Below are 26,626 nucleotides of genomic sequence, written 5' to 3'. Positions count from 1 at the left end.
CCTGATAACCTGCCAGCATTTCACAAAGGCACGCAGCAAGCTCTGGGGGGAGGCGCATAACGCCACCCACTGTGGCCCTAGCTTAGTTGTCAGCTGAGACACCAATCCAAAGCACCCCAAACTGTATCTGCAGTCAAAGGCTCCAGGCAAGATAAAACGCTGGTGGATAACATCTCACTTCTGCTTAATCTCAGCCACTGAGCGTTCATAAATAAAAGAGGCTAGAGAAGTGCTGACTGCAGCTCCTGATTGGCTTGGGAGCTCCCTGCTTCATCTGGGCCCATCGATGTTATTGTGGCCCCAGGGGGCGGGGAACTGAAGCTGCTGATCAACCCGTGCTTGCATCATGCCACCGAGCCCAGAACAACCGCAACATGCAGCCCCTCACTTTGGACATTTGTAGTCAATGTTCAATGCCTGCTTGGCAGCTGAATGGCTCCGGACACCTCTCATTGCAGTAAAGTTTCTTCAGTTCCTCCGCCAGGCCTGCCTCCTGCCCCAGACACAGAGCTCTTCTTGTAACGGGACAGCCAGGTGCACAAGAAACACCCTCTACTTACAGTGTTTCAGGATGGGAACCTCCTGCTGCATGCAGCCATGTCAGGGTGGGGGAAACACCCCCCTCTCCTAAACAGGAAGTAAGAAAGGGATAGAGCATAGCTCTAGCCCATAATACTCTGAGTCACCCCATTAACCCCTTGATGACCACTTTACTACAGTCCTCCTAGCCAATGCGGGAGGGAAGAGGAGGGGCAACAGATAGGAATCAGTCATCAGGGAGCATCCCTCTGCACCTGACAACTCATTCGTCACCTCTCCAGTGTGGGGCCAATGATGTAGCCTTGCATCCACAGGCCTTACCCAGGGTCTGCTCCAGCACCAATGGAAAGAGTCCCCTGGACTTTGATGGGAGCTGGATCAGGCACCGGCAGCTGGGTTAAAAGCTCTGAAGGGCCAGAGGAACACCCAGCAACATGGCTGTGGAGTTGACCCTCACCCAAAGCCTTTGGGTCTGGAACCCTCAGGAGGACTAGCTTCCTGGTGAGACTTTGGGGCTCTTCTGGCCAGGCTGTAAATGGCTCCAGGCTGGGCTCCTAATGTTTGGGGGCCCTGTGTCCAGACCTGGCAGCGCAGAGCATAACATGCTGAACTGAAGGGCAAGGGGAGGGTTTAAAAAAATTCAGTGACCTTTTCCAGTGCTCAAACCAGGCCTGTGCCAGGGCTCAAGGTAGGGTTTTGGTGTAGCCACACTGTTTCCCACCCCTCCCCCAAGGAACTGCTCCTTAGTTGTTGGGGCAGATAGCTCAGGTTTAAAATTTCTCCTCTGGGGACCCTCTTGAGCCCAAGCCCCAGACCTGCACACCCTCAAGCTGTGGGGAAGATTGGCTCTGGATCTGGACTCTGGAGCCTGGCTTTGCTCCTCGGGCCCATTTCCAGTTTTAACCATGACTCCTGCAAGGCACAGCTGTCTTCCGGCCTGAGTTCGAGGCATGCAGAGCTCCTTTGGGAGCCAGAGAGATGTCACCTCAGTCACTGCACTGCTCCCCAGCTGCTGGAGAGAGACACACAACGGCAGGGTCTGTTTGGATTTTGCACATATCCTTGACAGAGGATGCTCCTCCCTGCCTTTTGGTGTTCAATGCATGACCATCCCTGCCTGAGAATGACTAGCCAGAGCTCTCGGCACTGCTGCTCACCTAGCCGTTCACCTAGGTTACATGGGGGACGCGACCCTCTCCTGCCAACTAGATCTCCCTGAGAGGAATTGGCTGGTTGAGTGCACAGGGCTTGGAGCAGACTCTTCCCCTGGGTTGGCTTTGCAGAGGGTCATGGTTGGAATTTGAGGTTGGAACCCCAAAAGCCCAAAGGGAAACTCATCCCAAACCACTAGGCTTTGCCTGGCTTTGGGAAGGAGGTCATGGAGGGAACGTACATAACCACCAAGTCTCACCTACTGCTACCTGAACCCACACAGATTGCCCAGGGCCACTCCACGCTCAGCTGAGTTTGCCAGGGAACTTACAGAACACAGTTTGGTAACAGCTTTCCTACCACATCTCTGCTCCGAGCCCTTCCTGATGTGAGGTCCCAGGACTCTCTCATGTCAAAGTCAGAGTCAGCCCACGAATTTCATTTTCATAGGAAGTAAATCCCAGATCCTAGGCTGATACTACCTAGCAGTGCAAGGAGCAGCCCTTTGGTGCATGCTGGCTGGTGGGATGTGGCCCTGGCTGCTGCTGCTAATACAGTTACAGGGACAGCATCTGTCCCTGTAAGGGCAATGCCTTGAAACTATTCTGCCAGGTTTATAGACCTAAAGATTCTGTGCCCTGGGAAGCTGCCTATACAGACTGGAGTGGGACTAAGGAACCATGTCCCAGCTACTGTGACTCAGCTTCAGTGAAGCTGCCCCAACTTATACCAGCCGAAGATCTAGGCTGCCTGCCTCCTCTCTGGGCTGGAGACACAGTTGAGGCCACAATCCCGGCTCAGATTCTCAAACAATTCAGGAGTGGCTCATTATTTATTTCACAAAGTAACGCTTTCTTTTATCCTAAGATCCTCTTGCAGGCCAAACTTCCAGTGAAGTGGTAATAACTCAGTAAGGGCCTGGAAGATCTGGCCAGCTGACTTCAGGGGGGCTGGTGGCTGGCTGCCCGGGTGTGTTGGAGCAGTTTCCATTTCTCTCTGTTATTTCATTCTGCTCTCATCTGCACTCTGGCTTTTCCCATGTTGTGTATTTAGCGTTAGGTGGCTTGGAGTAATTTGTGGCTGCCTATTCAACCTGGTAACACTTTAACACAAAGGAAAACAACTAATGACATTCCTGATCCAATAAATTCCTCAGTAATTTGATTTGCGGGAAGTGGAAAGGAAGGCTTGAGGAGCAGGCTGCTTTTCAATAATTAATTGCACCTTGAACACCGCAAACCCACTGCCAGAAGAGCCACTGATGCCTCTGTGTTAAAAATGCACTCGTGATTTACAAACACAGCCCAGCTGATTACGCCCCCAGGCCTGGCCTCTTATTTGTATTCCCTGTCTAAGCATGCATTAGGTTTTGTGTTCTTAAGAGGCGCCTATTGAAATATTGACATGTGTCAAAACATCCTTATGCAATGATCCAGCATAGTTTGAACCTGGGACCCTTCAACATTAAATTGTCAGCTGCTTCCACTTGAGCTAGAGGACTAACTGGTGGTAGTAGCAGGCTTTTATCTTTTTATGTGGATTAGCCACTTAGGGAAACACATACCACACAGTGAACAGTGGTTTATAGTGCTGGTCCTGAACAGGTGTGTTATTGTGGGTACAAATCAGATGCCCCTTTATGGAATATTTGGCTTGTGGTGAATTATTGTCATTGTATTGCAGTAGGACCCAGCAGCGGCCCCACTCCTTGACTAAGCGCCTACTGGACTAGATGCTCTACAGAGACAGAACACAACAAGTTAGTTTTAGGGATAGATGCATCCTAGTGAGCCGAGCATAGAACTGGGTCATTTCCCTGGCAACAGAGCTTTGCTCTGAAGGGTCACATTTGCAATAGGCCTTGGGCATGAAAAAGATATTGGGAAGCACATCTGAATCTGGCCAGGGAGCCACCCCGTTCTGGGCAAGCAATCTAGGGGCACCCTGGGCACACATGGCTGCTCCAATGCCCTTTACAGGTATGCTTTGAAAGACTGGTGGAGTATTCGACTCAGACTTCACCTGCAGGTGCTGTTTCTTCTCCCTGGTAACACCCCAGTGGGCTGCTCTGTAAATTATTCTGTTATAAAGGAGTAGAGGAGAAATCAGAATGACTTGTGCTGATGGCTAAAGTAGCAGGAGCGGTTTAATTTTTTGGTTAGACCAAAGCAGTGCCCCAGGCTCACCGAGCCAGAGCCCTCCTTACCAAGTGGAACATCACCCCCAGCAGAGACCAGAAGCAAACCCCAGTGCAGCACCCACCTGCAAGTAATGATAGGCTAAGTCTTGCTGGCAGGACTTGGATTTCAGCAGGGCTTTGTCGATGGTGGCAGAGGCCTTTTGGCACACTTCCCGGGCATGGCTAAGGGTGAGCGTGGACCAAGAGCCCCGTTTGATGTAGTTGGACTCGTTGCTGATGGGGATATTGGCGCAGGGGGTGACCTTGAGGTCGTTATTGCTCTTGGAGGATTTCAGCATGTGCTCACTGATGGTGTTATATGCGTGCATGAAGTACCTAGGCTGGCTGTGGTCAGGTTGCCTGCCCAGGGTCATGAGGCCCATTGGATTGCGATAGCTGCAGGTGTCACTGTCTAAGTTGTCGTCCGAACTCCACCAGCCTGATATGTTGGACCTGGGCCTGCGTTTGGTCTCGGTGGTCTTTGCCCGGTCTTTGCTCTTGCTCCTCCGGTTCTGCTTCGGGTCCTCTGTGCCCTTCTTGCCATTCACGCTGCCCTTGGTGGGGCCCTCCAGGGACTGCGACTTGGCAAAGAGCTTCTGGACGGAGTGCACCAAGTGTCGGATGCGGCCGGGGCTCTCGCTCCGGTGCTTGGCGTCGCTCCTCTGGAACTGGAGGGTGCTGAAGCCGTCCCGGTGGATGGGCAGCTGCTTCTCAAATTGGTCCAAGAGGTTTGCGGGGAGGCGATTGATCTTAGTGGCTTGGGCATGGCTTGGGAAGGGGTTCTCGTCCGGGACCTCGAAGTGGGAGTTGTAATGGATACGGGGGAAAGTGCTGCTATTGGAAATCTGGTTGTTGAGTGGGAGGAGACAGTCACTATGGAGGGAATTCTGGGCTGGAAACCGGGGGTCCACGGGGTAGGAGTCAGTGGGACTGAGGAGGTAAGGGTTCCTGTCTTGGGCAGCATAAAGAGAGTCTTGAGGGGAATCCAGGTTATCGGAGAGGTGGCGGCTTCTGTTATCTCCTAACCCCTTCATGGTCCAGGGGTTTCCTACAGCATCACTTCACGGGTGACACTGAGGAGCCTTCTTGCTAGTTCCCCCTTTGGTCCCGCTCCCTCTGGAGATGATCCTGCAGTCACAGAGACAAGAAAGACACACACATCACTGAAAGGAAAGCTCTCCCCAGGCTCCCGCTATCCCTCTAAGCATTTCCATCCTGCTCCTCCCCAAGGCATCCGAGCCAGTGCCTTGCAAGTTCTACAAGCCAAGACAATGAAGGTTATTACAGAGCTGAGACAGTGAGGAGAGGAGGAGGAGAAAGGGGTGATTAACATTCTCTAGCCATATTTAAGAGCCATGTGGACCCCAGAGCTCAAACTCAAACTCCTTAATACAAGCAGGCTGCTATTTTTTGGCCTCTGCGTGACTTAATTTAATAGCACTTGGCCCCCAGCCAGCATAACAAGGCTTTAGCAGTTGGATTGTCAGCAAATCATGGGCATCCGTCCCATTATTTTAGGGAGCTGAATAAAAACCTGCTGTCAAATACTGTGCCCGGGCCTTGCTGGAGTCAAGGGAAATGAGCAGCTGAAGATCAGATTGGCTCTCCGTCATGTGGCCATTTGTGTTTCCGTGGTTACCGGACCTCTTAATGGGGATGATGGACCGGACGTGTGTGTTGCACAGAGCTATGGTAATGTGATGGGATGGCAAACGTCTCTTCTCGGACAAGTGCCCGGGTTTATGTTCATGTAATCCTATACCCCTGAGGAAAATGCTGCAATACATATGACCAGAGCAGTAGTTTTACTGAGACACTCATGGGCCTGGCCTGAGAAGTTTTTTGTTGCTCAGTCACAGCTCCAAGGTTGAGGTCCCCACTGAGATCACCATTGCCTGGGCTGCTTTGCTTCAGGGACAGGGCTATAATTTGCCAGGTTTTCCTGGAAATGAAGACCCTGTTACATTGGGAAACAGAATAAAAAAAATCCCGGCTGGTAATATGGGTGAGTAGCTGAAGCACAGGCCTCATAATCGGGAGCCCTGGGTTCTGCTCCCAGCCCTGCAACACACCCGCTGTGTGACTTATCTAGCCTCATGCATGGGATCTTGAAAGTGAAACTGACTAAAAGTGGAGTTGATTCAGTGGGCAGCAAATTATGAAATAATCATAGCAACTGACTAGCCGGTTTCCGTTGCCATGCTGAAAAAAAACTGCATTCATGCTGAAAAGCAAATGAGATTTTTTAATAATTGTTTCAGTGCTAAAACTCAAAGATGGGATTTCTAAGATAGCTAAGGATACTTGTTTATTTAAACATGTACTGTTAAAACAGCATCCTTATACCCCAATCATCCCCCATTGCTCTCAGAAGAAAGATCTTCTTAAATCAGAGAGAAAGCACCGTACCTTATTCACCACCTGAGATCAAACTGATCTCTGGCCTCCATTTGAATCCATATGATTCCCACCCAGTGGCAGTCCAGCTGATCCCTTCCCAGAGGTAATCCTGCTGATCATCCCACCAGTGACTCTGCTGGCAACTCCAGCTCACCCCCTCGGCAGAGCCAGTTGACCCCCCAGTAGTGTAAATCCAGCTGCTCACCCTCCACTGTGACTATAGTTGATCCTTGTGGGTGAAGCCAATTGAACATCCCACACAGGCAGATGATCTCACCTCATAGAAAAGATGGTTAAGCCTACCCTATGGCAATGCCAGTCAATCCCACCCACCATCAGCCTATTTTAGCGGGCAGGCAGGTGTATTTAATGATTGTGTTTTGTGCATTTTGAGCCATAGATTGGAAGCAAATGACCAGTTAAGACTTGTCCCTGCAGTGACAGTCACTTTAGCCCAGCCTTATAAAACAGAGGGTTCTGACATTGCCCGGAGAGTTCACTTGAACCTCAATGGATCTGTCTTTTCAGGGAACCTCATGTTCAGCCACTAGGGCTGACTGTGGGTGAGGGTGGAGAGAAGATGGGCAGTGTGGCCATAAGGAAAACATTCGATGAATAGCCAAGCGTTCATTCCTCTTTCCACTCAGGCACCTTTAAGGAATTGCTTGGACCACTAATGAAATATAATGTTACCTGTCTATTTTAAAAGCCTGGAGCCAGCCTGTCACCATATGCAGAGCTGCTTGAGCAGCAAGGGCAGGGCGTTGATGACAACCCAGGCATGGCTTGCAGAAATACAAAAGGTGACATTATCCTTTATTAGCATCCTTAAAAACCTTGGCTCCCACTAGCTTTCATTTGGCTCCTTTTCCTTCCCCATCACATTGTCTTGCAGATTGGTGTGTCAGATGCTCTGGAGCATCTCAGCAGATGGGGATGCTCTCCCATGTGCTGGAAGGGCAGCCATAGACCATGGACAGGAGTATGCTGGAGAAGTGACAGGAAGAGGCAGTGCAGCCTCAGCTTAGGCAGTTGGAAGGCATAAAGGCCAAGGACAATTGAGGAGAATAAATTATACCGTCAGGCTGTGGCCCAGCCATATGGATGTGCCAATGCATATGCATAGAACAGAGAGAATAACAGAGGACAGGATCCTACATTAGCAAGAATGTTTTCAGCTATTCATGTTAAGATAATAGCAATCAAATCTCCTACTGCTCTGGGTGAAAACTAATTGCTTGAGGCAATCAGAGAAGAATTCATTTTGCTTTGTGTGTGATTGGCCAGGTGCATTATGGGCATGTGACACCTGCCTTCTTCTGAGGCAGCCAGAGGCAGGGCACTGAGCTTGATGGTCCACCCATCTACTCCATACCCAGGGCCACCCAACAGGCCAGTGGCAGAGCCAGACCTAGAACCCAGGTCTCCTGAGTGTCTGTGCTGTGCTCTATCTTGTAGGACAAGGCTAAAAATGGCATCAGTGAGGTCCTATTATCCAGGGATGAAACTCCACTCACTTCCCTGGGGTTCCAGCAGTTTACAGCAGCTGAGGATTTGGCCCCTAACTCCTCATACAGACTAGGATTTCCCTCTATCCCAGCTTTCTGGGGTTTTATTTAAAATCTCAGCCATCTCCCCACATTGCTCACACTCCATTGCCAAACCACTCTTTGTCTGCAAGGCATCAAATGGCCCAACCCCTCTGCAGGGAAGAGGCCCAACTAGTCTGTTTCCCCATATAAAGCACTTTCCTGGCTTTCTAGGTTTTATGAAGGTTCCTAGCAGACCAATGAGCATGGCTCATCCTGCCGCCTTCATCCCTATCCCCGCTGCCCCAACCTGGGGACTGCCAAGCCAGTAGGAGGGCTACTCTCTTTCCCTTACAGGAAGATATCTAAAGGAGGCTGGGAAACAGGAGGCTAGACCTGAATCTGGGCGTTTCCCATGCAGCAAGCGTAAGCTACCCTTGTGGAGCATGTTATGAGGCAGGGCATCCTAGTAGCTAGCAGCTAGGGTCTTAGAGAGTCTTTTGGTTCTAATCCCACCCTGAGTTCCTGGCTCTGTGGGTGACCTTCGGTCAGTCGCTTAAGCTCCTTGACCTCAGCCAAAGCCAGCTGTACAGCTGGGTAAGAGCAGGAACCCCACTGACAGACAGCTGCTGCCTCAGTGCGGAGCTTTCCTGAGGAAATAAATCACACGCATGTTAGGAACGGGGAGGAGAAGCAGCAATCTATGGTGAACTGAAGCAGAAACTCTGAGGAGAATGGGGTGAAATACACAGCCCTGGCTTTATGACACTCTCCACCAGCCGGGGAGGGGTGGGTAGCACGAGGGATAGAGAAATGTCAGCATTTTTACTCCAATCGCCCCCCACTGCTCACAGAAGAAAGATTTTCTTAAATCTCAATATACGGTAGGTGAAGGCTAGGGCTAGTCATTCACAGTGTGTTTTTAAAAGGCACCATTACCAGAGAGAATGAACTGCAGGATAAACTACGTTATCTGCAACCTATGCGGGCTCTTGCATCACAGTTTATCACACCATCTAGCAGTGCGGCATTACATGGTTTTTCCTATTAACTCATCTCCCATAGGGGGCACTTCAGTGAGGTTACTCCAGATTCACACATCCATCCCCCCTCACATACCTGAGAATTGAACCTGAATCTTATAGTGGTACATACATACTTCACGCACATCCTATAATGCACTAGGCATAGCATATATTCACTGTGCACTGCATCATGGGCGTACCTATGCTCTAGCCACATCACATAGTGCACATAGGCATGACAGAATTAGGGTTTTTTTAATAATTGATGGATAGTAGTGATGTTTATTTTCAAGCATTTTCCCCCCAATTTTTATCTATTTAAATTTTCATACTTGCAAGACATTATGGGGCGAGGGATCAGACAGTTATTTAATGAAAGGAGACAGATTCAGAACGTTTAGTTTTATAACCGTTAAAACCCATGGTCAACATCACATGTCAAAATATACAAAGGAAATAGCTCTAAATCAAACATGAGTAAGTTCTTAAGCAGCATTTTTCTTCCCTTCCCATCTGTACGTGTCTCTTATCCATGGAAACATTTTTGTTGATCTGGGTATATGCAGTGAAATCAATATTTACTGATAAAACTCTAATCTTTCCAAGCCAAAGGGTACAGTGTAGGTGCACACACTGTACCCACATCACATAGCAAATATACACCATGCACTAGAGCTCCATCCCGTAATGCACAGCATAGCGAAATGGACATGATATACTCATACAGCAATTTTATAGACGTGTAGCTAGAGACACACAAGGCCCAGGAGAGAGAGGCTTCTGAATGAGATTAAGCTGCTGTTACTTTAACCTTCCTTCCAGCCTCCTCACTGTTTGTTACAGTATCTTAGACTCACATGGCAGAGCAGGAGTGTAATGGACACTCCCACACACATGATCTCAAGTCTAACCCAGCGCAAGGACAGTAAAGGGGCTGAAGAGAGATGTGCTGCTCCCAGGAGGGGCTAGGTGGCAGGGAAGGTAGCCCTCTCCCTGTTTTAATTTACACCTTGTTCCAGCTCCTCAGCATGTGCCTCCACCAGCTCAGAGTCCTGTCCCGACAACTGGGTGTGAGTAGAGCTGAGAAGGAAGGGAAGGGAGTTGAACTTATCACATGATCTCACACATCACCTGTGCACTGGGTCTGTTGCCTGCAGGGCACTCTGGGGTCTGGTTCTTCACAACACCAGGCAGGACAGAAATGGCATTACCTTGCCTGTGTCAGAGATTTTCCCTCTCATTCTGCCTCAGTGTCTCCTCCCGCTGGCTGCTACAGGTTTCATTGCTCCTTTAAAGCAAAAGCCCAATCCTGTGTTTTGGGAGATTTCATCCCCCTCCCCAAACTCTATATCTAGAGGTGGGTCCAACAGGACTGTGCCACCTGGAGCCAGACCCTGACAGGAATGGGAATCCAAGTCAGGTTTCTGCACCCCCTTTTAAAGGACTGGGGAGGGTGGGGAAATATGCCCAGCAAAGGTACTTCTTAGCTAACACTTTTCACCTTTGATGGTCACAGAGAAATCCTGGACTGGAGTTTTTCAAGCTTGGTTTATCTCAGTGGTTTTCAAACATTTGTACTGCTGACTCCTTTCACACAGCAAGCCTCTGAGTGTGACTCTCCCTTATACATTAAAAAACACATTTTAAATATTTAACACTATTATAAATGCAGGAAGTGAAGCGGGGCTTGGGGGTGGAGACTAACAGCTTGCAACCCCCTACATAATAACCTTGTGACCCCCTGAGAGGTCACAACTCCCAGTTTGAGAACACCTGGGCTATCTGAATGTAATAGGCACCTACTTGTAGGTACCCCTGCTCCCAACACAAGGAGGTAGCTAGACCTGCTTTGGAACCAGCATGGGGACCCAAGGGCAAGAGACAGGCCAGGCTGCATGGTCCCTTGGGGAATCAAAGGCCCAGTGTGCCTGGTTTCCGGCTCCTCCAGGGGATTTCTGTACCCTGGATGTCCTTGATTTCTCCCTCTCTCGTTCTGGGCCCTGCCCATCTGAGATGCAGAAATTTTAGGAGCTCAGAGGGATTAGGACTTTACTCCTGATAGTGCAGCCTCCAGCCTGACTCCCTGCTGCCCTTGTCCCCTAAGTGCAATGAAACAACATAGTCTGCAGCAGGCTGGCATTAAACCTGGTTGCAGCATGGCCACTTTCCTGCCCAGGAGGACCCAGCTGCACTGTGCCAGGGATGGAAAGGACACATTAATCTTTAGCAACTCCTGCTTCTGCCTGGTGGACAGACAAGTTCTCATCTTTCAGGTTCCCCAAAACAATGACACTGCAAGGGGAAAGGAGGAGGAGCTGGAAGAGGGGGTACAGTTAGGAGTGCTGGAGGTGTGTGTGAGTACTGGGAAGGGTATCTGGCAGCATAGGTGAAGATGGGGGGCATGGGAGGGCATTGCACCCCCCAAACTGCAAGCCTCAGGCAGGTAGCCTGAGTGTGCAATGTAACAAGTTCTGCAGAGGAGACCGGAGACATGCTGCTGCTTGTGTCCCTGAGGCAGGGAGTCAGAATTTTGTTTATTAATGGGTGATTAAAGATAAGAAAGGGCTGTTACAATATTTCCTAAAGTTAAATGATCTGTTCCATGCTTGGTGAACTGCAAAAAGCAAGTAGCTTAAATGAAAGAAAGTAATTGTAGATTTTTCTACAATTGTTTCAATTGTTGTATTCAAGAGGTGGTAACAAAGTTACTAATATCTTTCTTTGAGACCATAACTGACTTTTTAGACAAAGGAAATGCAGTAGATCTAATCTACCTGGATATCAGTAAGGCATTTGATACAGTTCCACATGAGACATTATTTGTTAAATTAGAGAAGATGGGGATTAACATGAGAACTGAAAGGTGAATAAGGACTTAGCTAAAGGGAAGACAACAAGAGGTCATACTGAAAGGTGAACTGTCAGGCTATAAGGTGGTTACTAATGGAGTTCCTCAGGGATGAGTCTTGGGACCAATCTTATTTAACATTTTTATTACTGACCATGGCACAAAAAGTGGGAGTGTGCTAATAAAATTTGCAGATGACAAAATTGTGAGGTATTGCCAATATGGAGGAGGACCGGAATATCATACAAGAAGATCTGAATGACCTTGTAAACTGGAGTAATAGAAATGGGATGAAATTTAATAGTGCAAAGTCCAAGGTCATGCATTTAGGGACTAACAAAAACAATTTTTGCTATAAGCTGGGGATTTGTGAGTTGGAAGTGACAGAGGAGGAGAAAGAGCTGGGTGTATTGGTTGATCACAGGATGAGTATGAGCCATCAATCTGATGCAGCTGCGAAAAAGGCTAATGCAGTTCTAGGCTGTATCAGGCGAGGTGTTTCAGTAGAGACAGGGAAGTGTTAGTACCATTATATGAGGCACTGGGGAGACCTCATCTGGAGTATTATGTGCAATTCTGGTCCCCTGTGTTTAAGAATTCAAACTGGAAAAGGTGCAGAGAAGGGCTACTAGGATGATCCGAGGAATGGAAACCCTATCTCATGAGAGGAGACTCAGAGAGCTTGGTTTGTTTAAGGCTGAGAGGAGATATGACCGTTCTCTATAAATACAGCAGAGAGATAAATAACACGGAGGGAGAATACCAGTGGGGGCAAAAAACCTAACTGGCTTCAAGACTGAGCTTGATAAGTTTATGGAGGGGGTGGTAGGATAAGACTGCCTACAATGGCACTTGGCCCATCGACAACTACCTGTAGCAAAAACCCCCAATGGCAGGAGATGGATCACTAGCTGGGGAGGGCTCGGAGTTAGTACAGAGAATTCTTTCCCAGGTATCCTCCTGGTGGGATTTGCCCACATGCTCAGGGACTACTGAACACCATATTTGGGGTCTGGAAGGAATTTTCCGATGGATCAGATTGGCAGAGACCCAGGGTTTTTTTCATCCTCTTCTGCAACATGGGTCACTTGCAAGTTTAAACTAGTATAAATGGTGACTTCTCTGTAACCTGAAGTCTTTAAACCTTGATTTGAGGACTTCAGTTACTCAGCCAGAGGTTAGGGGTCTATTACTGCAGCGGGTGGGTGGGGTTCTGTGGCCTGCAATATGCAGGCAGTCAGACTAAATGATCACAATAGTCCTTTCTGACTTTAGTAAGAGTATCTGAGTAAGAATAGACATTACAATTTTAAACCTAACCAGTGTCCCATAAGTGACTTGCCACAAGAAGTCAGAACATGTCAGTATTAAAGCTGAGTGGGTCTGATATTTATCTAATTTTCTTTTTTCTTGATATAGGAATTAGATACAATGCTGCTGTCAGATATTTCTAAGTTATTACCTGCAAAAACACTACAGTTTTCAGTTGCCTAACTAGCCCCTGGAACCACAGTTGAAGTTGCTCTTCTCTCCCCACAGTCTGAAATGGTGCCCAAGTGGGCTGGCATGGAATTTGTCCCTCCCACCCCCGCCCATGGCCCCGCTGGCTGATTGAAGCCACACACCCATATATAGAAGTCAAACTATGCCTATGTTTGGCAGGTGCTGGAAGGGGTACCGGGGCCTCACTCTTGAGGTGCGGAGCACTGTTGCTTCCTGTCACTGTGGCAGGTGCAGGCCAAGGACACAGCACCAGCTGTACATCAGCACCTTCCTGCAGGACCCTTTTCCCAGGGCAGGGAGCTGAGGCCTTGGTGGGCAGGATCTAGCACCTGTAGGCAGCGGAGGGGTCAGTCGGGGCACAGAGCCAGCTCTTTCTGAGCTTCAGCGTCTGCACCACAAAAATTCCCAGACATTCTTCTTATTTGAAAAATCCACCCGAACAGAGGATCATAAAAGAGGAAATGTCCAGGAAAACCCAGATGTAGGGTAATGCTATGGAGAGACTCCAGTTCAGCACCTGACCATGGGCCAAGGGTGTCGCATCCACAGCAGATGCAAACTACATCCCTCCAGGTCACTGTGACAGGAACCTGTCCTCAAGGTTTGAGCATTGGCCTACAAAACCCAGGGTTGTGAGGTCAAGCGTTGAGGGGGCCACTCAGGGAACTGGGGTAAAACAAAACAAAAAACTGTCTGAGGATTTGTCCTGCTTTGACTAGATGACCTCCTGATGTCCCTTCTAACCCTGAGATTCTATGGCCTCAGCTTCCTCGCGGTGCCTGCAGTTATTCGCTCAGACCCAGCACTCTCACTTATTAATGCCTTTCACAGAACATAAACACCTTCCTCCTTAGCCCCTCAAAGCCAGTGCTCCTGGCCCTGGGGCTAACAGTAACAGCATCCTGGCCTACATTCAGGAGATCCCGTCCTTCCCCCAGAGTGGGGTTCCAAAATAGACTCATGGCCCTGCCTTGGGGCTGGGTTACAATTTAGGCCAGCCATAATTCTCAGTCAGCTTCTCTCCTGCAAGCCCCTTCTACCCAATCCTTTCACACACAGGCCTGGAAAGGCTAGCAGCCAGACATGTCCTGCTAGCCTCTAGGAGCACCTCCTGCCATGTGACTGTTGGTCACCTTTCATCAGACTCAGGTGCTCATTAGTCAGTTAGCTGTCCACTAGTCACCAAGGCAATTGTTTGCTTACAGGTGAGCCAATGGACCTCTGGGCCCTGACCTCCCTTAAAGGGGACAGTCCTCTGGATAGTCTCCCTGTGTTGCAGGAGAAGCAAAGCTCTGATTTTTTACTGTTACATTAATGCTGGTGATGGTTGCAGGGTGGATTGCCCTGGAGACCTCAGTCCTATGCCCACACTAGGAGTAGAGCCAGAGCCAGCTTCCTCTAGGTGGTCCTGCTGTCATGCCTCAGGGGATATTGTAGCAGTAGGATTTTATGTTTGTATTTTGCATAATTTAGAATGAAGGATAAAGAATAAGATACGAATGCAGCATGTATTAAATGTATTAATTTGACCATATCCTTCCAGACCCTTTTTCGACTAGCAGAAAGGAATGGCCTAGTGGGCCATTGGTAGACATGCATCAGCCAGAATCTCTTTGTGTCAAGACTGATTTCAAGGCAGGTCACCACTTTGTCCTAGGCATAGCATTTTAAAATAAGTAAAACAATGCAATGATTGTTTTTCTTCTGCATTGTCATTTGATGTTCCTGTTCAAAATGTTCTGTGTAAATGAATTCCGTTTTGTGTGGGCGTTAAGAGATAAGTGTGAAGGCCATCGCTGTCAGAGGAGGCAGACTGATGGCTTTAAAAATGATACAGGCACCTATCAATAGGGACACGATAGCTGTGATCAAAACCAGCATGGGGTAACTCCCTGAGAGACATAACGAAAGAACAAGATAAAGAATGAGAAGGACAATTAGAGAAAACAAGCACTCGTCAAATAACAATTGATTACAGCATGATGGTGCAAATTTCATTGGTCCCAGTGAAGGAAAATCACTGTATAAACAAGGTGCCTTGCCATGAAACTCTGGGTTCATCCTGCCAAGACTTCCTTGGAGCATCGTGTCACGACCAACAGAATCCAGTTCCTACTTACTTGTGATCAACCTAGCTGGCCACTACATTGATCCGGACTTTGGACTGGTAACTATAACATCAACTGGCCGGAGAGAGAGAGTGTGTGTGTGTGTGTGTGAATGCATACGCTAATTGTTGTATCTTCAATAAACGCGGTGTATTGCCTTTTCCCCTGAAAAAGATCCCGTGCGCTTCTTATAAGCATAACAAGATCATCTCTGGTGGGGAGAGGCTAATTCAATCCCCATGGCTCATTCTGTCCTTGACCTCTCTGCTGATTAGTGCTGGGTGGACGGTGGGTTTTGTGATGTGGACACTTGGCCATCTGGAACTGAACTGAGACTCTCAACTGCCTCCCAGCATAGTGGAAATCTATGCTGCAATGTAAACCTGTGGCTCCGACTCTCAAAGGCCAATTGACTCAGATTCAGCTTCGGGCTGGAGCCCGGGCTCTGAGACTCCATGAGGGGCCCCGAACATCAGCCTGAGCCCATGTCAATAGACCCAGGCTCCAAGTGTCCGTGCCATGAGTCTTCTATTGTAGCATATACGTACCCCTAGAGCCTAGAAATGGAAAAGGCTGATTGGGCTCCATTTAGTGCATGTCAGGGGTCAACGGCTGCTTGTTCCCTGCAGTGAGTGTTTCATTAAGATGTCTCAGGCAATGAGATTTCCACTAAAGTTCAGCCAGCAGCTGTCAGGTGGCCACGACCTCTAGTCTCTGCTGCACGCTGAGTGGAGTTGGACCACGCTGTGGAAGCCGGCCTGTCCCTTTACCAGTGCTTTGAGCCATCCGGCCATCCCAAACTCTTATTTTTAAAGGGCCAGTGCTTTGGAAAGTCCCTTCCTGCCCTCTGAGCACAGCAAACTCAGGACACAGGGAAGGGGCATGTGAACTCCTGTGGAGCAAATGTGTCACTCCATTACCACTTGTGTGAGCCAAGCAACTGTAGTTGCTTCCCGCCATGGAGAAGAGGTGTGATGGTGGGGTTTGTTTCCTTTCAGTCTCCTGAGAGGATCCTGGCCCCATCTCCATGAGGGGCGGGTTCCACCTGCAGTCTGGAACATGTCAGCAGGGATGAAGTGAGGTGAGATGCAGCAGCAGCCTGGCCAGGGCAGGAAGCAACTGAATGTGCCTATTCAGGAGAGGGACAAGTGACAGTAGGGCAGCCCCCCACTGGTTCCCTGTGGGAAGGGCTGCTCAGCACCATGGCTGGGGAAAAGAGGGCACTATGGCTTATTTTGTGCCCTGGCCTAGCCAGGAAGCTGCTGCTGTCCCTTTCCTGGCTCAGTATGGACATGACCAGTGACTGTACCAGAAACTTTGGAGTGAATTAAATATTGATGAAAGTGAGGGAGGCATGTGATACATTTGCCACCTCCCCCAGCTCTGCAATGCCTCCCAGTCCTGACCTGCAGTCCCCTCCCCTCACTGCTCTGCCAATTTACCTCCCTCCTGACCCACAGCCCCTTCCCCTCAGCTGTGCCAATGCACCTGCCTCCTGACCCACAGTCCCCTGACCTGCAGAGGGCCGTGGGTGTGCATATGGTTTTAGAGGGATCCGCTGGGTCAGATAGCTGCATAATAGTTTAGCAAAGGGTGGCAGGTGAGGTCTGTACTGAGAACCAGTACTCACTGGTCACCATAACCACTGTGAGATGTATGTATGGATAATATTTATGAAGTTATGTATCTACACTGAAAATTATCTCCTGAAGGTCTTGGCATTAAGGGAGGCCACCAGGAGATGATGTACCTCAGAGATCTTCCTTTCAGGCAGGAGGTAACTGACATCGATCTCCCTGTCTGGCTGTCTGCGTATTGTCTGCCTCACACTGTTTGCCTTTTGCATACTGAGCCTGGTGCTAACTGAGAGATTGCAAAATCTACAAGAGAGAAAACTTACAGGCAGAAAAAAAAACTGGTGTGTGTGCGTATGTGTGTGTGCGCATGCGTGCGTGTGCCCTGATTATGAATAAAAACAAAGGGGTGGTCTGGTATATCGTGGAATGCAAAGACACATACTGAGTCCTTCACCTAGGAGGCAAACTGACAGCATGCTTGTGGGGCACAAAGGGAGGGTCATAGCCAGCCTAGCTGTAAAGCGCTGCAGGGATTTGGGGTAAGCAAGGCATTACTAGACATGAGATTATCTTGTGAATTAAGTCCAGGCTCCAGAATGCGTGTGATGGTTTGATTTTATATGGAACCCTTTGTTTCCAATGCTCCTATCTGCCATTACTTGCCTCCCTCAGCTTTGTTAAATATGCCTCAACTTGATTTCACTCTAAACAAATCCAAGCGTCATGTGTTATGTGGAACCCTGACCCGAGGTGGCCCTGGGAAGCTGTGCTGAGCTGCTTCCTTGACAGAGCGGATCGGTGAACACTGGAGTGCCCAGGGAGCAGGCACTGACACATTAGGGGACACTTGGCAGGCTCGAGGGTTGGAGGGGCGCTGTCGCTAACCTGCAGAGTGACAGTGTGACCTGTCAGGCCTAGCGGGGAGGGCTTGTGCTGTGTGCGGCTGGTGGTGTCAGGGAGCTGACCCCTGGCAGGCACAGACCAGGCTTCCTCATGTTAAGGACAAGTGGTAGCGAGGTGCCTCTCTGCCCTGGTACCTTGGGTACTGCCCTGGTACTGCCCTCCTACCACATGTGGGGTTTTAATACATTACTCTTCCTTTGAACTGCCATCCCCGGGGCCCTGTGTGCACACGTGGAGTGGAGTGGGAGCTTTCCCAGCCCTCTGCAGAAGGAGCAGTGCTGTGTTCCTGAACAGAGCGTTGAGCCAGGTGAGGGTCAGAAACATACGGTTTCTTGTGAGACTTCCAGCTGGAGCTCACTGGCTCTAGGGGAAGCAGATAAAGTTCAGACCCGAGTCAGTCACAACCCTTACTGTTAGTCACAGCCACAGCCCCTCGTTGTCAGTTACAACAACAGCTCCTCACTGTCAGCCACAGCCCCTCACTGTCAGTCACAGCAGCAGCCCCTCGCTGTCAGCCATAGCCCCTCACTGTCAGTCATAGCCACAGCCCCTCACTGCTGGTCACAACTGCAACCCAGCACTGTCAGCCGCAACCCCTCACAGTCAGTCACAGTAGCAGCCCCTCGCTATCAGCCATAGCCCCTGACTGTCAGTCATAGCCACAGCCCCTCACTGCTGGTCACAACCGCAATCCAGCACTGTCAGCTGCAACTCCTCACAGTCAGTCACAGCCCCTCGCTGTCAGTCACAACAGCAGCCCCTCACTGTCAGCCATAGCCCCTCACTGTCAGTCATAGCCACAGCCCCTCACAGCTGGTCACAACCGCAACCCAGCACTGTCAGCCGCAACCCCTCACTGTCAGTCACAGCTGCAGCCCCACACTGTCAGCCGCAGCCCCTCACTGTCAGTCATAGCCGCAGCCCAGCACCATCAGCCGCAGTCCCTCACTGTCATTCACAACCACAGCCCCTCATTGTCAGCTGCAGCCTCAACTCCATACTTGAGCTGAATTTTGATTCTTTTATTTTCTCTCTGTTCACAGCCTAATCTCCAGATATTCATGGGTCAACACCCATCTCATGCATGGAACTCTTTCCAAGGGCCCAGCTTATCCAGCAAAGAGGTGTGATGTGTTTGAAGCTGCTAGGCAGAGGAGGGGAGGAAACATGGGGAAGAATCAGAGCAATCTCCCTCACCCTGCCCTCACCGACAGCCAGGCCAGAGACCTGCCCCCAAATAATTCCCAGAGCAGAGCTTTTAGAAAAACAGCCACTCGTGGTTTAAAAATTGCCAGTGATTGAGACTCTACCACAACTCTTGATAAATTGTTCCAGTGGTTAATTACCTTCACTGTTAAAAATTTACACTTTATTTCCAGCCTGAATTGGTTTAGTTTAACTGCCAGCCATTGGATCATGTTATACTTTTCTCTGTTAGAGTGGAGAGCCCATTATTAAATATTTGTTCCTCATGTCGATACTTAGAGTCTATAATCAAGTCACCCCTTAACCTTCATTTTGTTAAGCTAAACAGATTGAGCTCCTTGATCTATCACTATACGGCATGTTTTCTAATCCTTTAAGCATTCTTGTGGCTCCTCTCTGACCCCTCTCCAATTAGTCAACAGCCTTTTTGAATTGTGGGCACCAGAACTGAACACAGGATTCCAGCAGCAGTCGCACCAGTGCCAAATACAGAAGGAAAAAATAACCTCTCTAGTACTACTCAAAATTCCGCTCTTTATGCATCCCAGACTAATATTATCCCTTTTTGCCACACTGGAAGCTCCTGTTTAGCAGTTATCCACCACAAGCCCCCCAGATCTTTTTCAAAGTCACTGCTGTCTACATAGGTATGGCCTACATTCTTCCTTCTCAGATGTGTACATTTCTATTAAAACACATATTGTTTGCTTGCACCCAGCTTAGCAAGTGATCCAGGTCACTCGGTAGCAGTGACCTGTCCTCCTCATTATTTACCTCCCTCCCCCAACTTTTGTGTCAGCTGCAAACTTTATCAGTGATAATTTTATGTTTTCTTTCAAGTCATTGATAAAAAAGTTCACTAGCGTTGTGCAAAGAACCAATCCCTGCAGGGAACACACACATTTGATGACAAGTCTCCATTTAGTTACATTTTGAGACCTATCAGTTAGCCAGCTTTTAATCCATTCAATATGGACCATGTTAATTTTCTATTGTTCTAGGTTTTTAGTCAAAATGTCATGTGGTACCAAGTCCAGCTAGTAAGCAACCTCTTTAATGGGACTGACTTCAGAATCGCACCCAGTCGGGAAGGGGGTATGGGACAACAGCCTAGCTACAGAGCAAGCACTATGCAGCAGAGTGGATAAAAATCAATGACTTAAAAAAATAAAAAATAAAAGATTTTTTTTATTTAAATTGGATTTTTTTGATAAAATGCTTTTGAGAAAAAACCTGTCTAAAGATAGCTTTAATTAAGATACATTATAGCTCAAATATATCTCATCATGGAATAGGGATTATAAATTCTAATTCTATAGTATGAGACAACCTATTCATTTAATGTTTAAGAAAAGTTTTGTAAATGAGTTCCAATAGTTCATGGATTAGAGACCCAATCTTATGGAGTTCCAGGGGCTTTTGTATAGATTATTTAGGTTAATCTTTCTATCTACCCAATGGGATTCAGTGCTTAGTCTAGAAGATACCATGAGAGATGCTTAGTTTTGCAGTTCTCAAACTGTGGGTTTGTGTCTCCAGAGGTAACATGCTTATTAACAACAAAAATGTTTTAAAATAAATAAATAATATATAGAGGTGAGAAATAACAGACCTCAACTCTATTATCCCTCTTCAAATTTGTGTACACAGAGTCAAGCCCTTACTTCTCTCGAAAAGTGCAAAGTTTCAAAAAGTTCAGTGAATAGAAGATTGTTGGTGGCAGAATAGATCTGGACAAGGAAAGGAAGTCTGAAGAAAATGTGAGAAGCAAGTGACATATGCTTGTGTTTTTTAAAATATTATATGTTTGCTGTTGAAGAAAAAATCCAGAATACTTAAGGTTGTTGTTTTAGTTAAATAAAACAATTTCAATGTCTGTCTGGTAATGCTCTCCTCCTAAAACAGCATGGCAAAAAAAATCCTCCAAATATTAATGATTAACCTGTTAAATTGGAGATAGTTTACCTCCCACTGACTTCATAAATATCTGCTTCAAATATCTTTGGTAAATGAAATAACCAAACAATCATTCATTTTCTGATAGAGCTGTAAAACTAATATGAAAAGTTTTCAAAATAAATCACTGTTTAAAAATGTATAGTGTGTACCTTCTAAAAATGAAACCTACATCTATCTCTGAGTTGTGAAGAATATGTATTAAGATTATAACGACAAACAAGAATGCACTTTTATGTAGAAAACCATGATTAAATCAAGTCTTCCTAACTAGTGACTTAAATCAAATTGATTTAAATCAAATCTACCCTGCTATGCAGCCCAGAAGGGTTGGGAAGGCAGAGCTTGGGAGATTGTCCTGGAGGGGATTTTGACCACTTGGGTGGGAGATGAGGCTCTGGGGTATGCTCACACCCACACTCAGATCCACCCATTCCCTCTCTCTTACACACACTCTTCTTCTCTTTCACATGCACAGAGGCACACTGCAAAATACATACACAATCTCCCTTTTGTACTCTCATTACTCTGGGGGACTTCTGCACCACTGCGCATGTGCAGAATTCATGTCCCCCACAGATTTTTTTTTCTCTGCAGAAAATACATTCTGCTGGAAAGGTGCTGCAGTTATGCCTTTCTCCCACCAGGGGCTGTTCTGGCACCAGAACAGAGAGCAGCTGGCTCACTGGCCATCGCAGGCAGTGACTGACAGGGAGGAGGAAAGGCTGCATTCCTCACAGTGTCCTGCATGTGGGGCCAGGTGTGGATGGTTGGGATATCAGGGGGATGGACAGAGTAGGGCACACAGGGCTGCTGAGGGGTCACATAGACTGGGGTTCAGAAGGGCTAGTGGGTGGGACAGACTGGGGTAGGGGCTGAATGGGATTGGGGTTGCAGGGACACCAGGGGTGGGGTGGGGGTGCAGGGCCACAGGGGAAGGGTGACAGGGGGCGCGGGAGTGACTGAGTGGGGGTGAAAGTACACATGGTGACAGGGGAGGGGGTGCATGGGGAAGCAGAGAAAGGAGTACAGGGACACATGGGAATAGGAGAGGGGGTGCAGGGCGATATGAGGCTGAAGAGGTGGGGGTGTGCATGGGAGAACAAGGGATTATTTAATTTGTTGGCCATTTAAAAAAAATAAAAAAAATTGTTTTGGGTCACAAACAAAACCAAAAATTGTCAACATTTTCAGTGAATCAAGAGGTTTAAAACATGACTTTGGGTCCAATGAAATGTTTGGGTTTTGACTATGAGGATTTTTAAATATTTTCAAATTAAAATGACAGGAAATTTCAAAACAAAAAGTTGTTTCAAACCAAAACAAATCAAAATTTTCTGACTTTTTAAAAATTTTGTTTTAAAAACAAGCAACGTGGCCAAACCAACACAAATTCAGGAAATGTTTGGGTGGCGCCAAACCTGCATTTTTTGATTTAAAAAGTTTTGCTTAAAATGTTTTGCCCAGCTCTAGTCTGGAGGAGATAGCTTCCTCCCTTGTCCGTGGGAGGAGAACAGATGGATCAGGTACACCAGGGACCTGTGGACTGCCTAACAAAGCCCAGCCACTCTCTAAGTACACATCAACCTGCTCCTCCAGAGATCCACCATCGAGCATGACTTTGTGGCACTCAGCTGGCTGCAGTCCCCCAATAGGGTTCCTTCTGCTGTCTGGCCCCAAAGCTCTACTCAACCCCATAGTCCCCCACAGCGCCAATGGCTCAAGCAGGATTGACACTGAGACTAAAATGAAGAACTATCTGTACTGAGCTCCCTCTACAATTATATAAGCATTAGGAACATAATCGAAAGCGCTAGCCAGATCTATATATTTATTAGCTACAACAGGACCTGATTGCAACTGAACATCTTCCATAATATTGCCCTGGAGGATACTCCCTAAGGGAAACTTAATACAGATGTTGATTTGTCTCTAATGGGATTTCTCTTGGTATTGACAGTAAATGTGCTTTTTATGATCCAGCTAAAGGGAATCAATATTTCAGGCAGAAATCGCCTGATTAGTATTGTGAGAGACTGCAGTTGTTGCATGTTTAGCTAATATGCAAGCCATAAAGCACAATATCAGCTTCATTTGCTATTGTCTGTCTGCCAAAGGCGCTGCATCTCAGAATTAAATAAACCAGTAACAGTCTTAAATTAAAACTCATGGCAGCAGCGGGAAAGAGAACTGGGTAAGAATGAGAGAGGCTCAGCTGTGATATGGAAAGGAATGCAGAGGCACAGAGCTGATGTTCCAGCTGGCAGAAGCTGTGGAGAAGAAGGGATCTTCCACTGATAATGTTGTAAAGGGACACAGGTGTGGGGGGGAGGAAGAGGGAAGATGAGGCCAGTGGGCTGGAGAGTTAGAACTAATCTTGGCAGAATTTGATTTTTACTTTGTTACAATTTTGATGAATAAGAGGCATCAAGATTTATTCTTAAGCATTTTTAAATTTTGTTATCAATTTAAATGTTCAGTTACAGGAAATTATGGGTGTGTCAGACAATGAGGGGTCAGGCAATAATTAATTACAGTAGATGTTGCAATTCAGAAAGCTAAAGCTTCATAACCATTCAAACACAAATGATCAAATGTCAAAACTATATGAAGGAAGCATCCTCAAATCAAACTCTAAGAAGTTCTCAAGCTGCGTTTTTCTTACTTTCTCCATCAATTATCAAGAATGGAAATATTCTTCTGCTGGTTTGTGTGTGTGCATGGTGAAATCGATGCTTACTGATATGTACTGGTAAAAATCTAATTCTTCCAAGCCTAGTTATAAATTAAAACAAGGAAGGCAATTTTGAAATGAATGGGGAGCCAGTGACTCTGGCCAGAGCCCCTAGCTGTCTCTCTAACTCAGCTTGAGACCCTGGAATGATGCTCAGCAAGCAATGGAACCACATCTAATTTCTGGCAGAGATTACAAAAAGAGCTCCCCCTACGCTGTCGGTGTTGCTATACACTACAATTTTGCTTTCTCCTTAGGCAAGAAGCCCACCCCGAACTGGTTCACAGATACTTCCCAGGACAGGGTCTATTGGTGGAAGTGTCAAGACACACTCGCCCAGCCAGCACAGGAACTCCGACCCCCACAACAGTCTCCTGCTTTCTCTTTGCACTGTAACTCTGGATACGCCTGCTCTGCATTTGGAGGGGTAATGCAGCAGGTGGAGACCTACCTGAGCTAGCCTTGATCTAGCCAGCTCAGGTCCCCATAGCGCTTGGCAGCACAGGCTTCAGTATAGACTAGCTACCAGAGTAATGACCTGGCAGGCTTGTACAGCCCTGCACTAGCCAGATCAAAGCTAGTTAAAGTCTGTCTACACATGCTGCAGTCACACCTCAGCCTGCAGTACAGGCAAACCCTCAGAGTCTTGCTCCTCTACAGCAATCATTCCTGTAGTGAGTGCCTTTAGTCCTGGTTACAAGTTGAGAGTCCTCATTCAGGACCCTGAGTACAGTGCTGCCTGCCATAAGAGGGCACTCGAGCTGGTGCTGTTTTATTCCCACATCCTATCTATCACTGTGAACTGCTGGTTTTTACTCTTGTGATAACGATAGGAATTGCGGGATAAAATAAAGCCTTTGAATACATCCAAGTTCATTCTAATGGAGCCCAGAACCTGTTTACAAACTGGAGTAACCACAAGCCAGTTAAAGGGAACCTTCACCTCCTGAGAAATTCAATGACAGACACTGTCTGCTGATGTTGCCCTCCTGTCTCCTGGATGATCGCTCTGAAAGCTTTGCTCCTGGCTGTGGATATGACTGATCAGATATGGGGACATCATCTGCCCTTTCTTAGGCCAGTGCAACCCCAGAGGGGTCAGCTCTGGCAGAAGGGAGAGCAGAAATAAAAGGATTAATCTTCAGGCCTAGCTGAGCTAATCCAAACCAGGTCTATACAGAGTCATGTGAGAACATTCCAGTTGACGGGTTTGCTTCTCAGGTATGCAGAGTGGATTAGCAAAGCAGGGCTGAGTAGTGAAGGCCCTAGCAGAGTCACAGGAGACTACAAGAGCGGCTACGTACTTTGCAGAGGAAGGGAAGGGTATTGAGAAAGGAGAGCGCCATCATCAGGCCCAGCTGCTGCAGGGCTGGGAAGTTCATTGAGCACGTCTTGCACTCATAATCTCGCTAACCCCTCAAGAATAGCACTTAGTGGAGGAAACCTGACTGACTGATGGGCTGTTCCTTTAGTTGCCAAGGCATTGTCTCTTCCACAAGCTCACAGGAGGGGTTTGTGTGTTCGCACTGGGAATAGACGCTTGGCTCAGAGTCAGTTACAAAGCTCTTTGCTTGGCCCTTACGTCAACTAGCATTTGCTCACTTCCTGCAGGTGTTTGCACATCCCTGATGTGAGGAGATTCTAAAAGAATATTCAACACAATCTCTGAGCCCCCAAGAGGGTGATAACATTGGTGCATGCCATTTAAATATGTATACGCATATACCTCTCCATCCCCAGGTTGGAAAGAAATTGATGGCACCCAGGCTCCACTCACAATCCCAAAATAACTGCAGGCTTCTAGCAAATAGTCAACAATTCTGGCATGCAGTCAATTGTCATTAGGGTTCAGAGTTAACATGCCACTGAGATGACTGGATTAGCTCAGACTTTTCTTAGTGCTATTGTTAGAAAATTTGGGATAGTTACGGGTTAGCACGGTGCAATGACTTCAGTGAGAGTTAAGGAATGCAGCACCTTGCAGGACTGGACTAAGTATATGTGCATGTATATATATATCTGTAATATCCTTAAAGACAATTGTAAGTTCTGCAGGCTGCTGGTGCCCTCAGCAATAGGTCTGTGTGGCCTGCTGCTGGCTCACTCCTACCCCTGACATCTCCCTCCTTTCCCAGTCCAATAGCCCCTGGCTTGAGCAGGCTGCTGGGAAGACCAGCAGCAAATTCAAAGCCGGGCAGAAGGAAGGACCAAATGGGACGTGTGTGCAAAATCCAAATGCAATAACCAAAGCAGAAATTATGGGGAGGCAGCAGGGTTTATTTCTGCAGCTTGTGCAGCAGCTCTCTCCAACTCAATTTCCTGCAGTAGGGGAAGGAGGGTCTGCAGCCAGGACCATCTGGTCAGTAGGCCCTGCTGGGTCTTTGGGATGCAAAGCTTTGGCAGCATTTCCTTCCTCCATTCTTCCTTCCCCCCCAGCTGGCCCTTTAACCTGGATATAATTCTCTCTCCCTCCTTGGCCAGCGCTAGCATTTCTTCTTCAGGAAGAAAAATGGAATTTGTCATTGATAAAAGGCCCACTGAGCTACAATGCCTCTGATAGCACATGGGGCCCGCCCAGCCACTGCTACTCCTCCTGACTGAAGAGACTCATGGCACATGGCATGATGGGACGTCTCTGTCTGAAAGGATCCCACGCACCCCCTTGGATTCCCCTGGCACAGTGACTCATTTTTATGAAGCAGAGATCCCAAGAAGGCAGTGGACTAACCAGCAACCTAATCAGTTGTTTAGAAGCCAGCACACGTCTCACTAGCAGCGCTTGAACCACTCTGCTGTCTCTCTTGACTATAACAGACTAGGGCTAATTAACCAGACAGCTTCAAGCAAGCAAAAGTCCCTATGATGTACCTGTTTTTGCTGTTCAGGGACACTTCCAGCTGACAGGAAGGGCCCCAATGTAGCCCATAACATGAAGTCTAAAACAACAACTCCTTAGCTGCTGGATT

The 26,626-nt window shown here is 47.7% G+C and overlaps 1 protein-coding gene across 4 annotated transcripts in view; it reads right to left on the bottom strand.

The window, feature by feature from the left end:
• Positions 1-26,626, bottom strand: part of DLGAP4 (DLG associated protein 4) — a 331,900-nt gene that overhangs the window by 102,286 nt on the left and 202,988 nt on the right. For all 4 annotated transcript variants that reach the window (XM_032769609.2, XM_032769608.2, XM_032769611.2 and 1 more), the window contains exon 3: positions 3,955-4,999. In XM_032769609.2, the coding sequence (XP_032625500.1) occupies positions 3,955-4,905 (951 nt within the window). In that variant the 5' untranslated portion in view covers positions 4,906-4,999. The remainder of the gene's footprint in view (positions 1-3,954; positions 5,000-26,626) is intronic.

This window comes from Chelonoidis abingdonii, chromosome 14 (genome assembly GCF_003597395.2).
Source record: "Chelonoidis abingdonii isolate Lonesome George chromosome 14, CheloAbing_2.0, whole genome shotgun sequence".
NCBI classification, from domain to species: Eukaryota; Metazoa; Chordata; order Testudines; family Testudinidae; genus Chelonoidis; species Chelonoidis abingdonii.
This window is presented reverse-complemented; position numbering and strand designations above follow the sequence as displayed.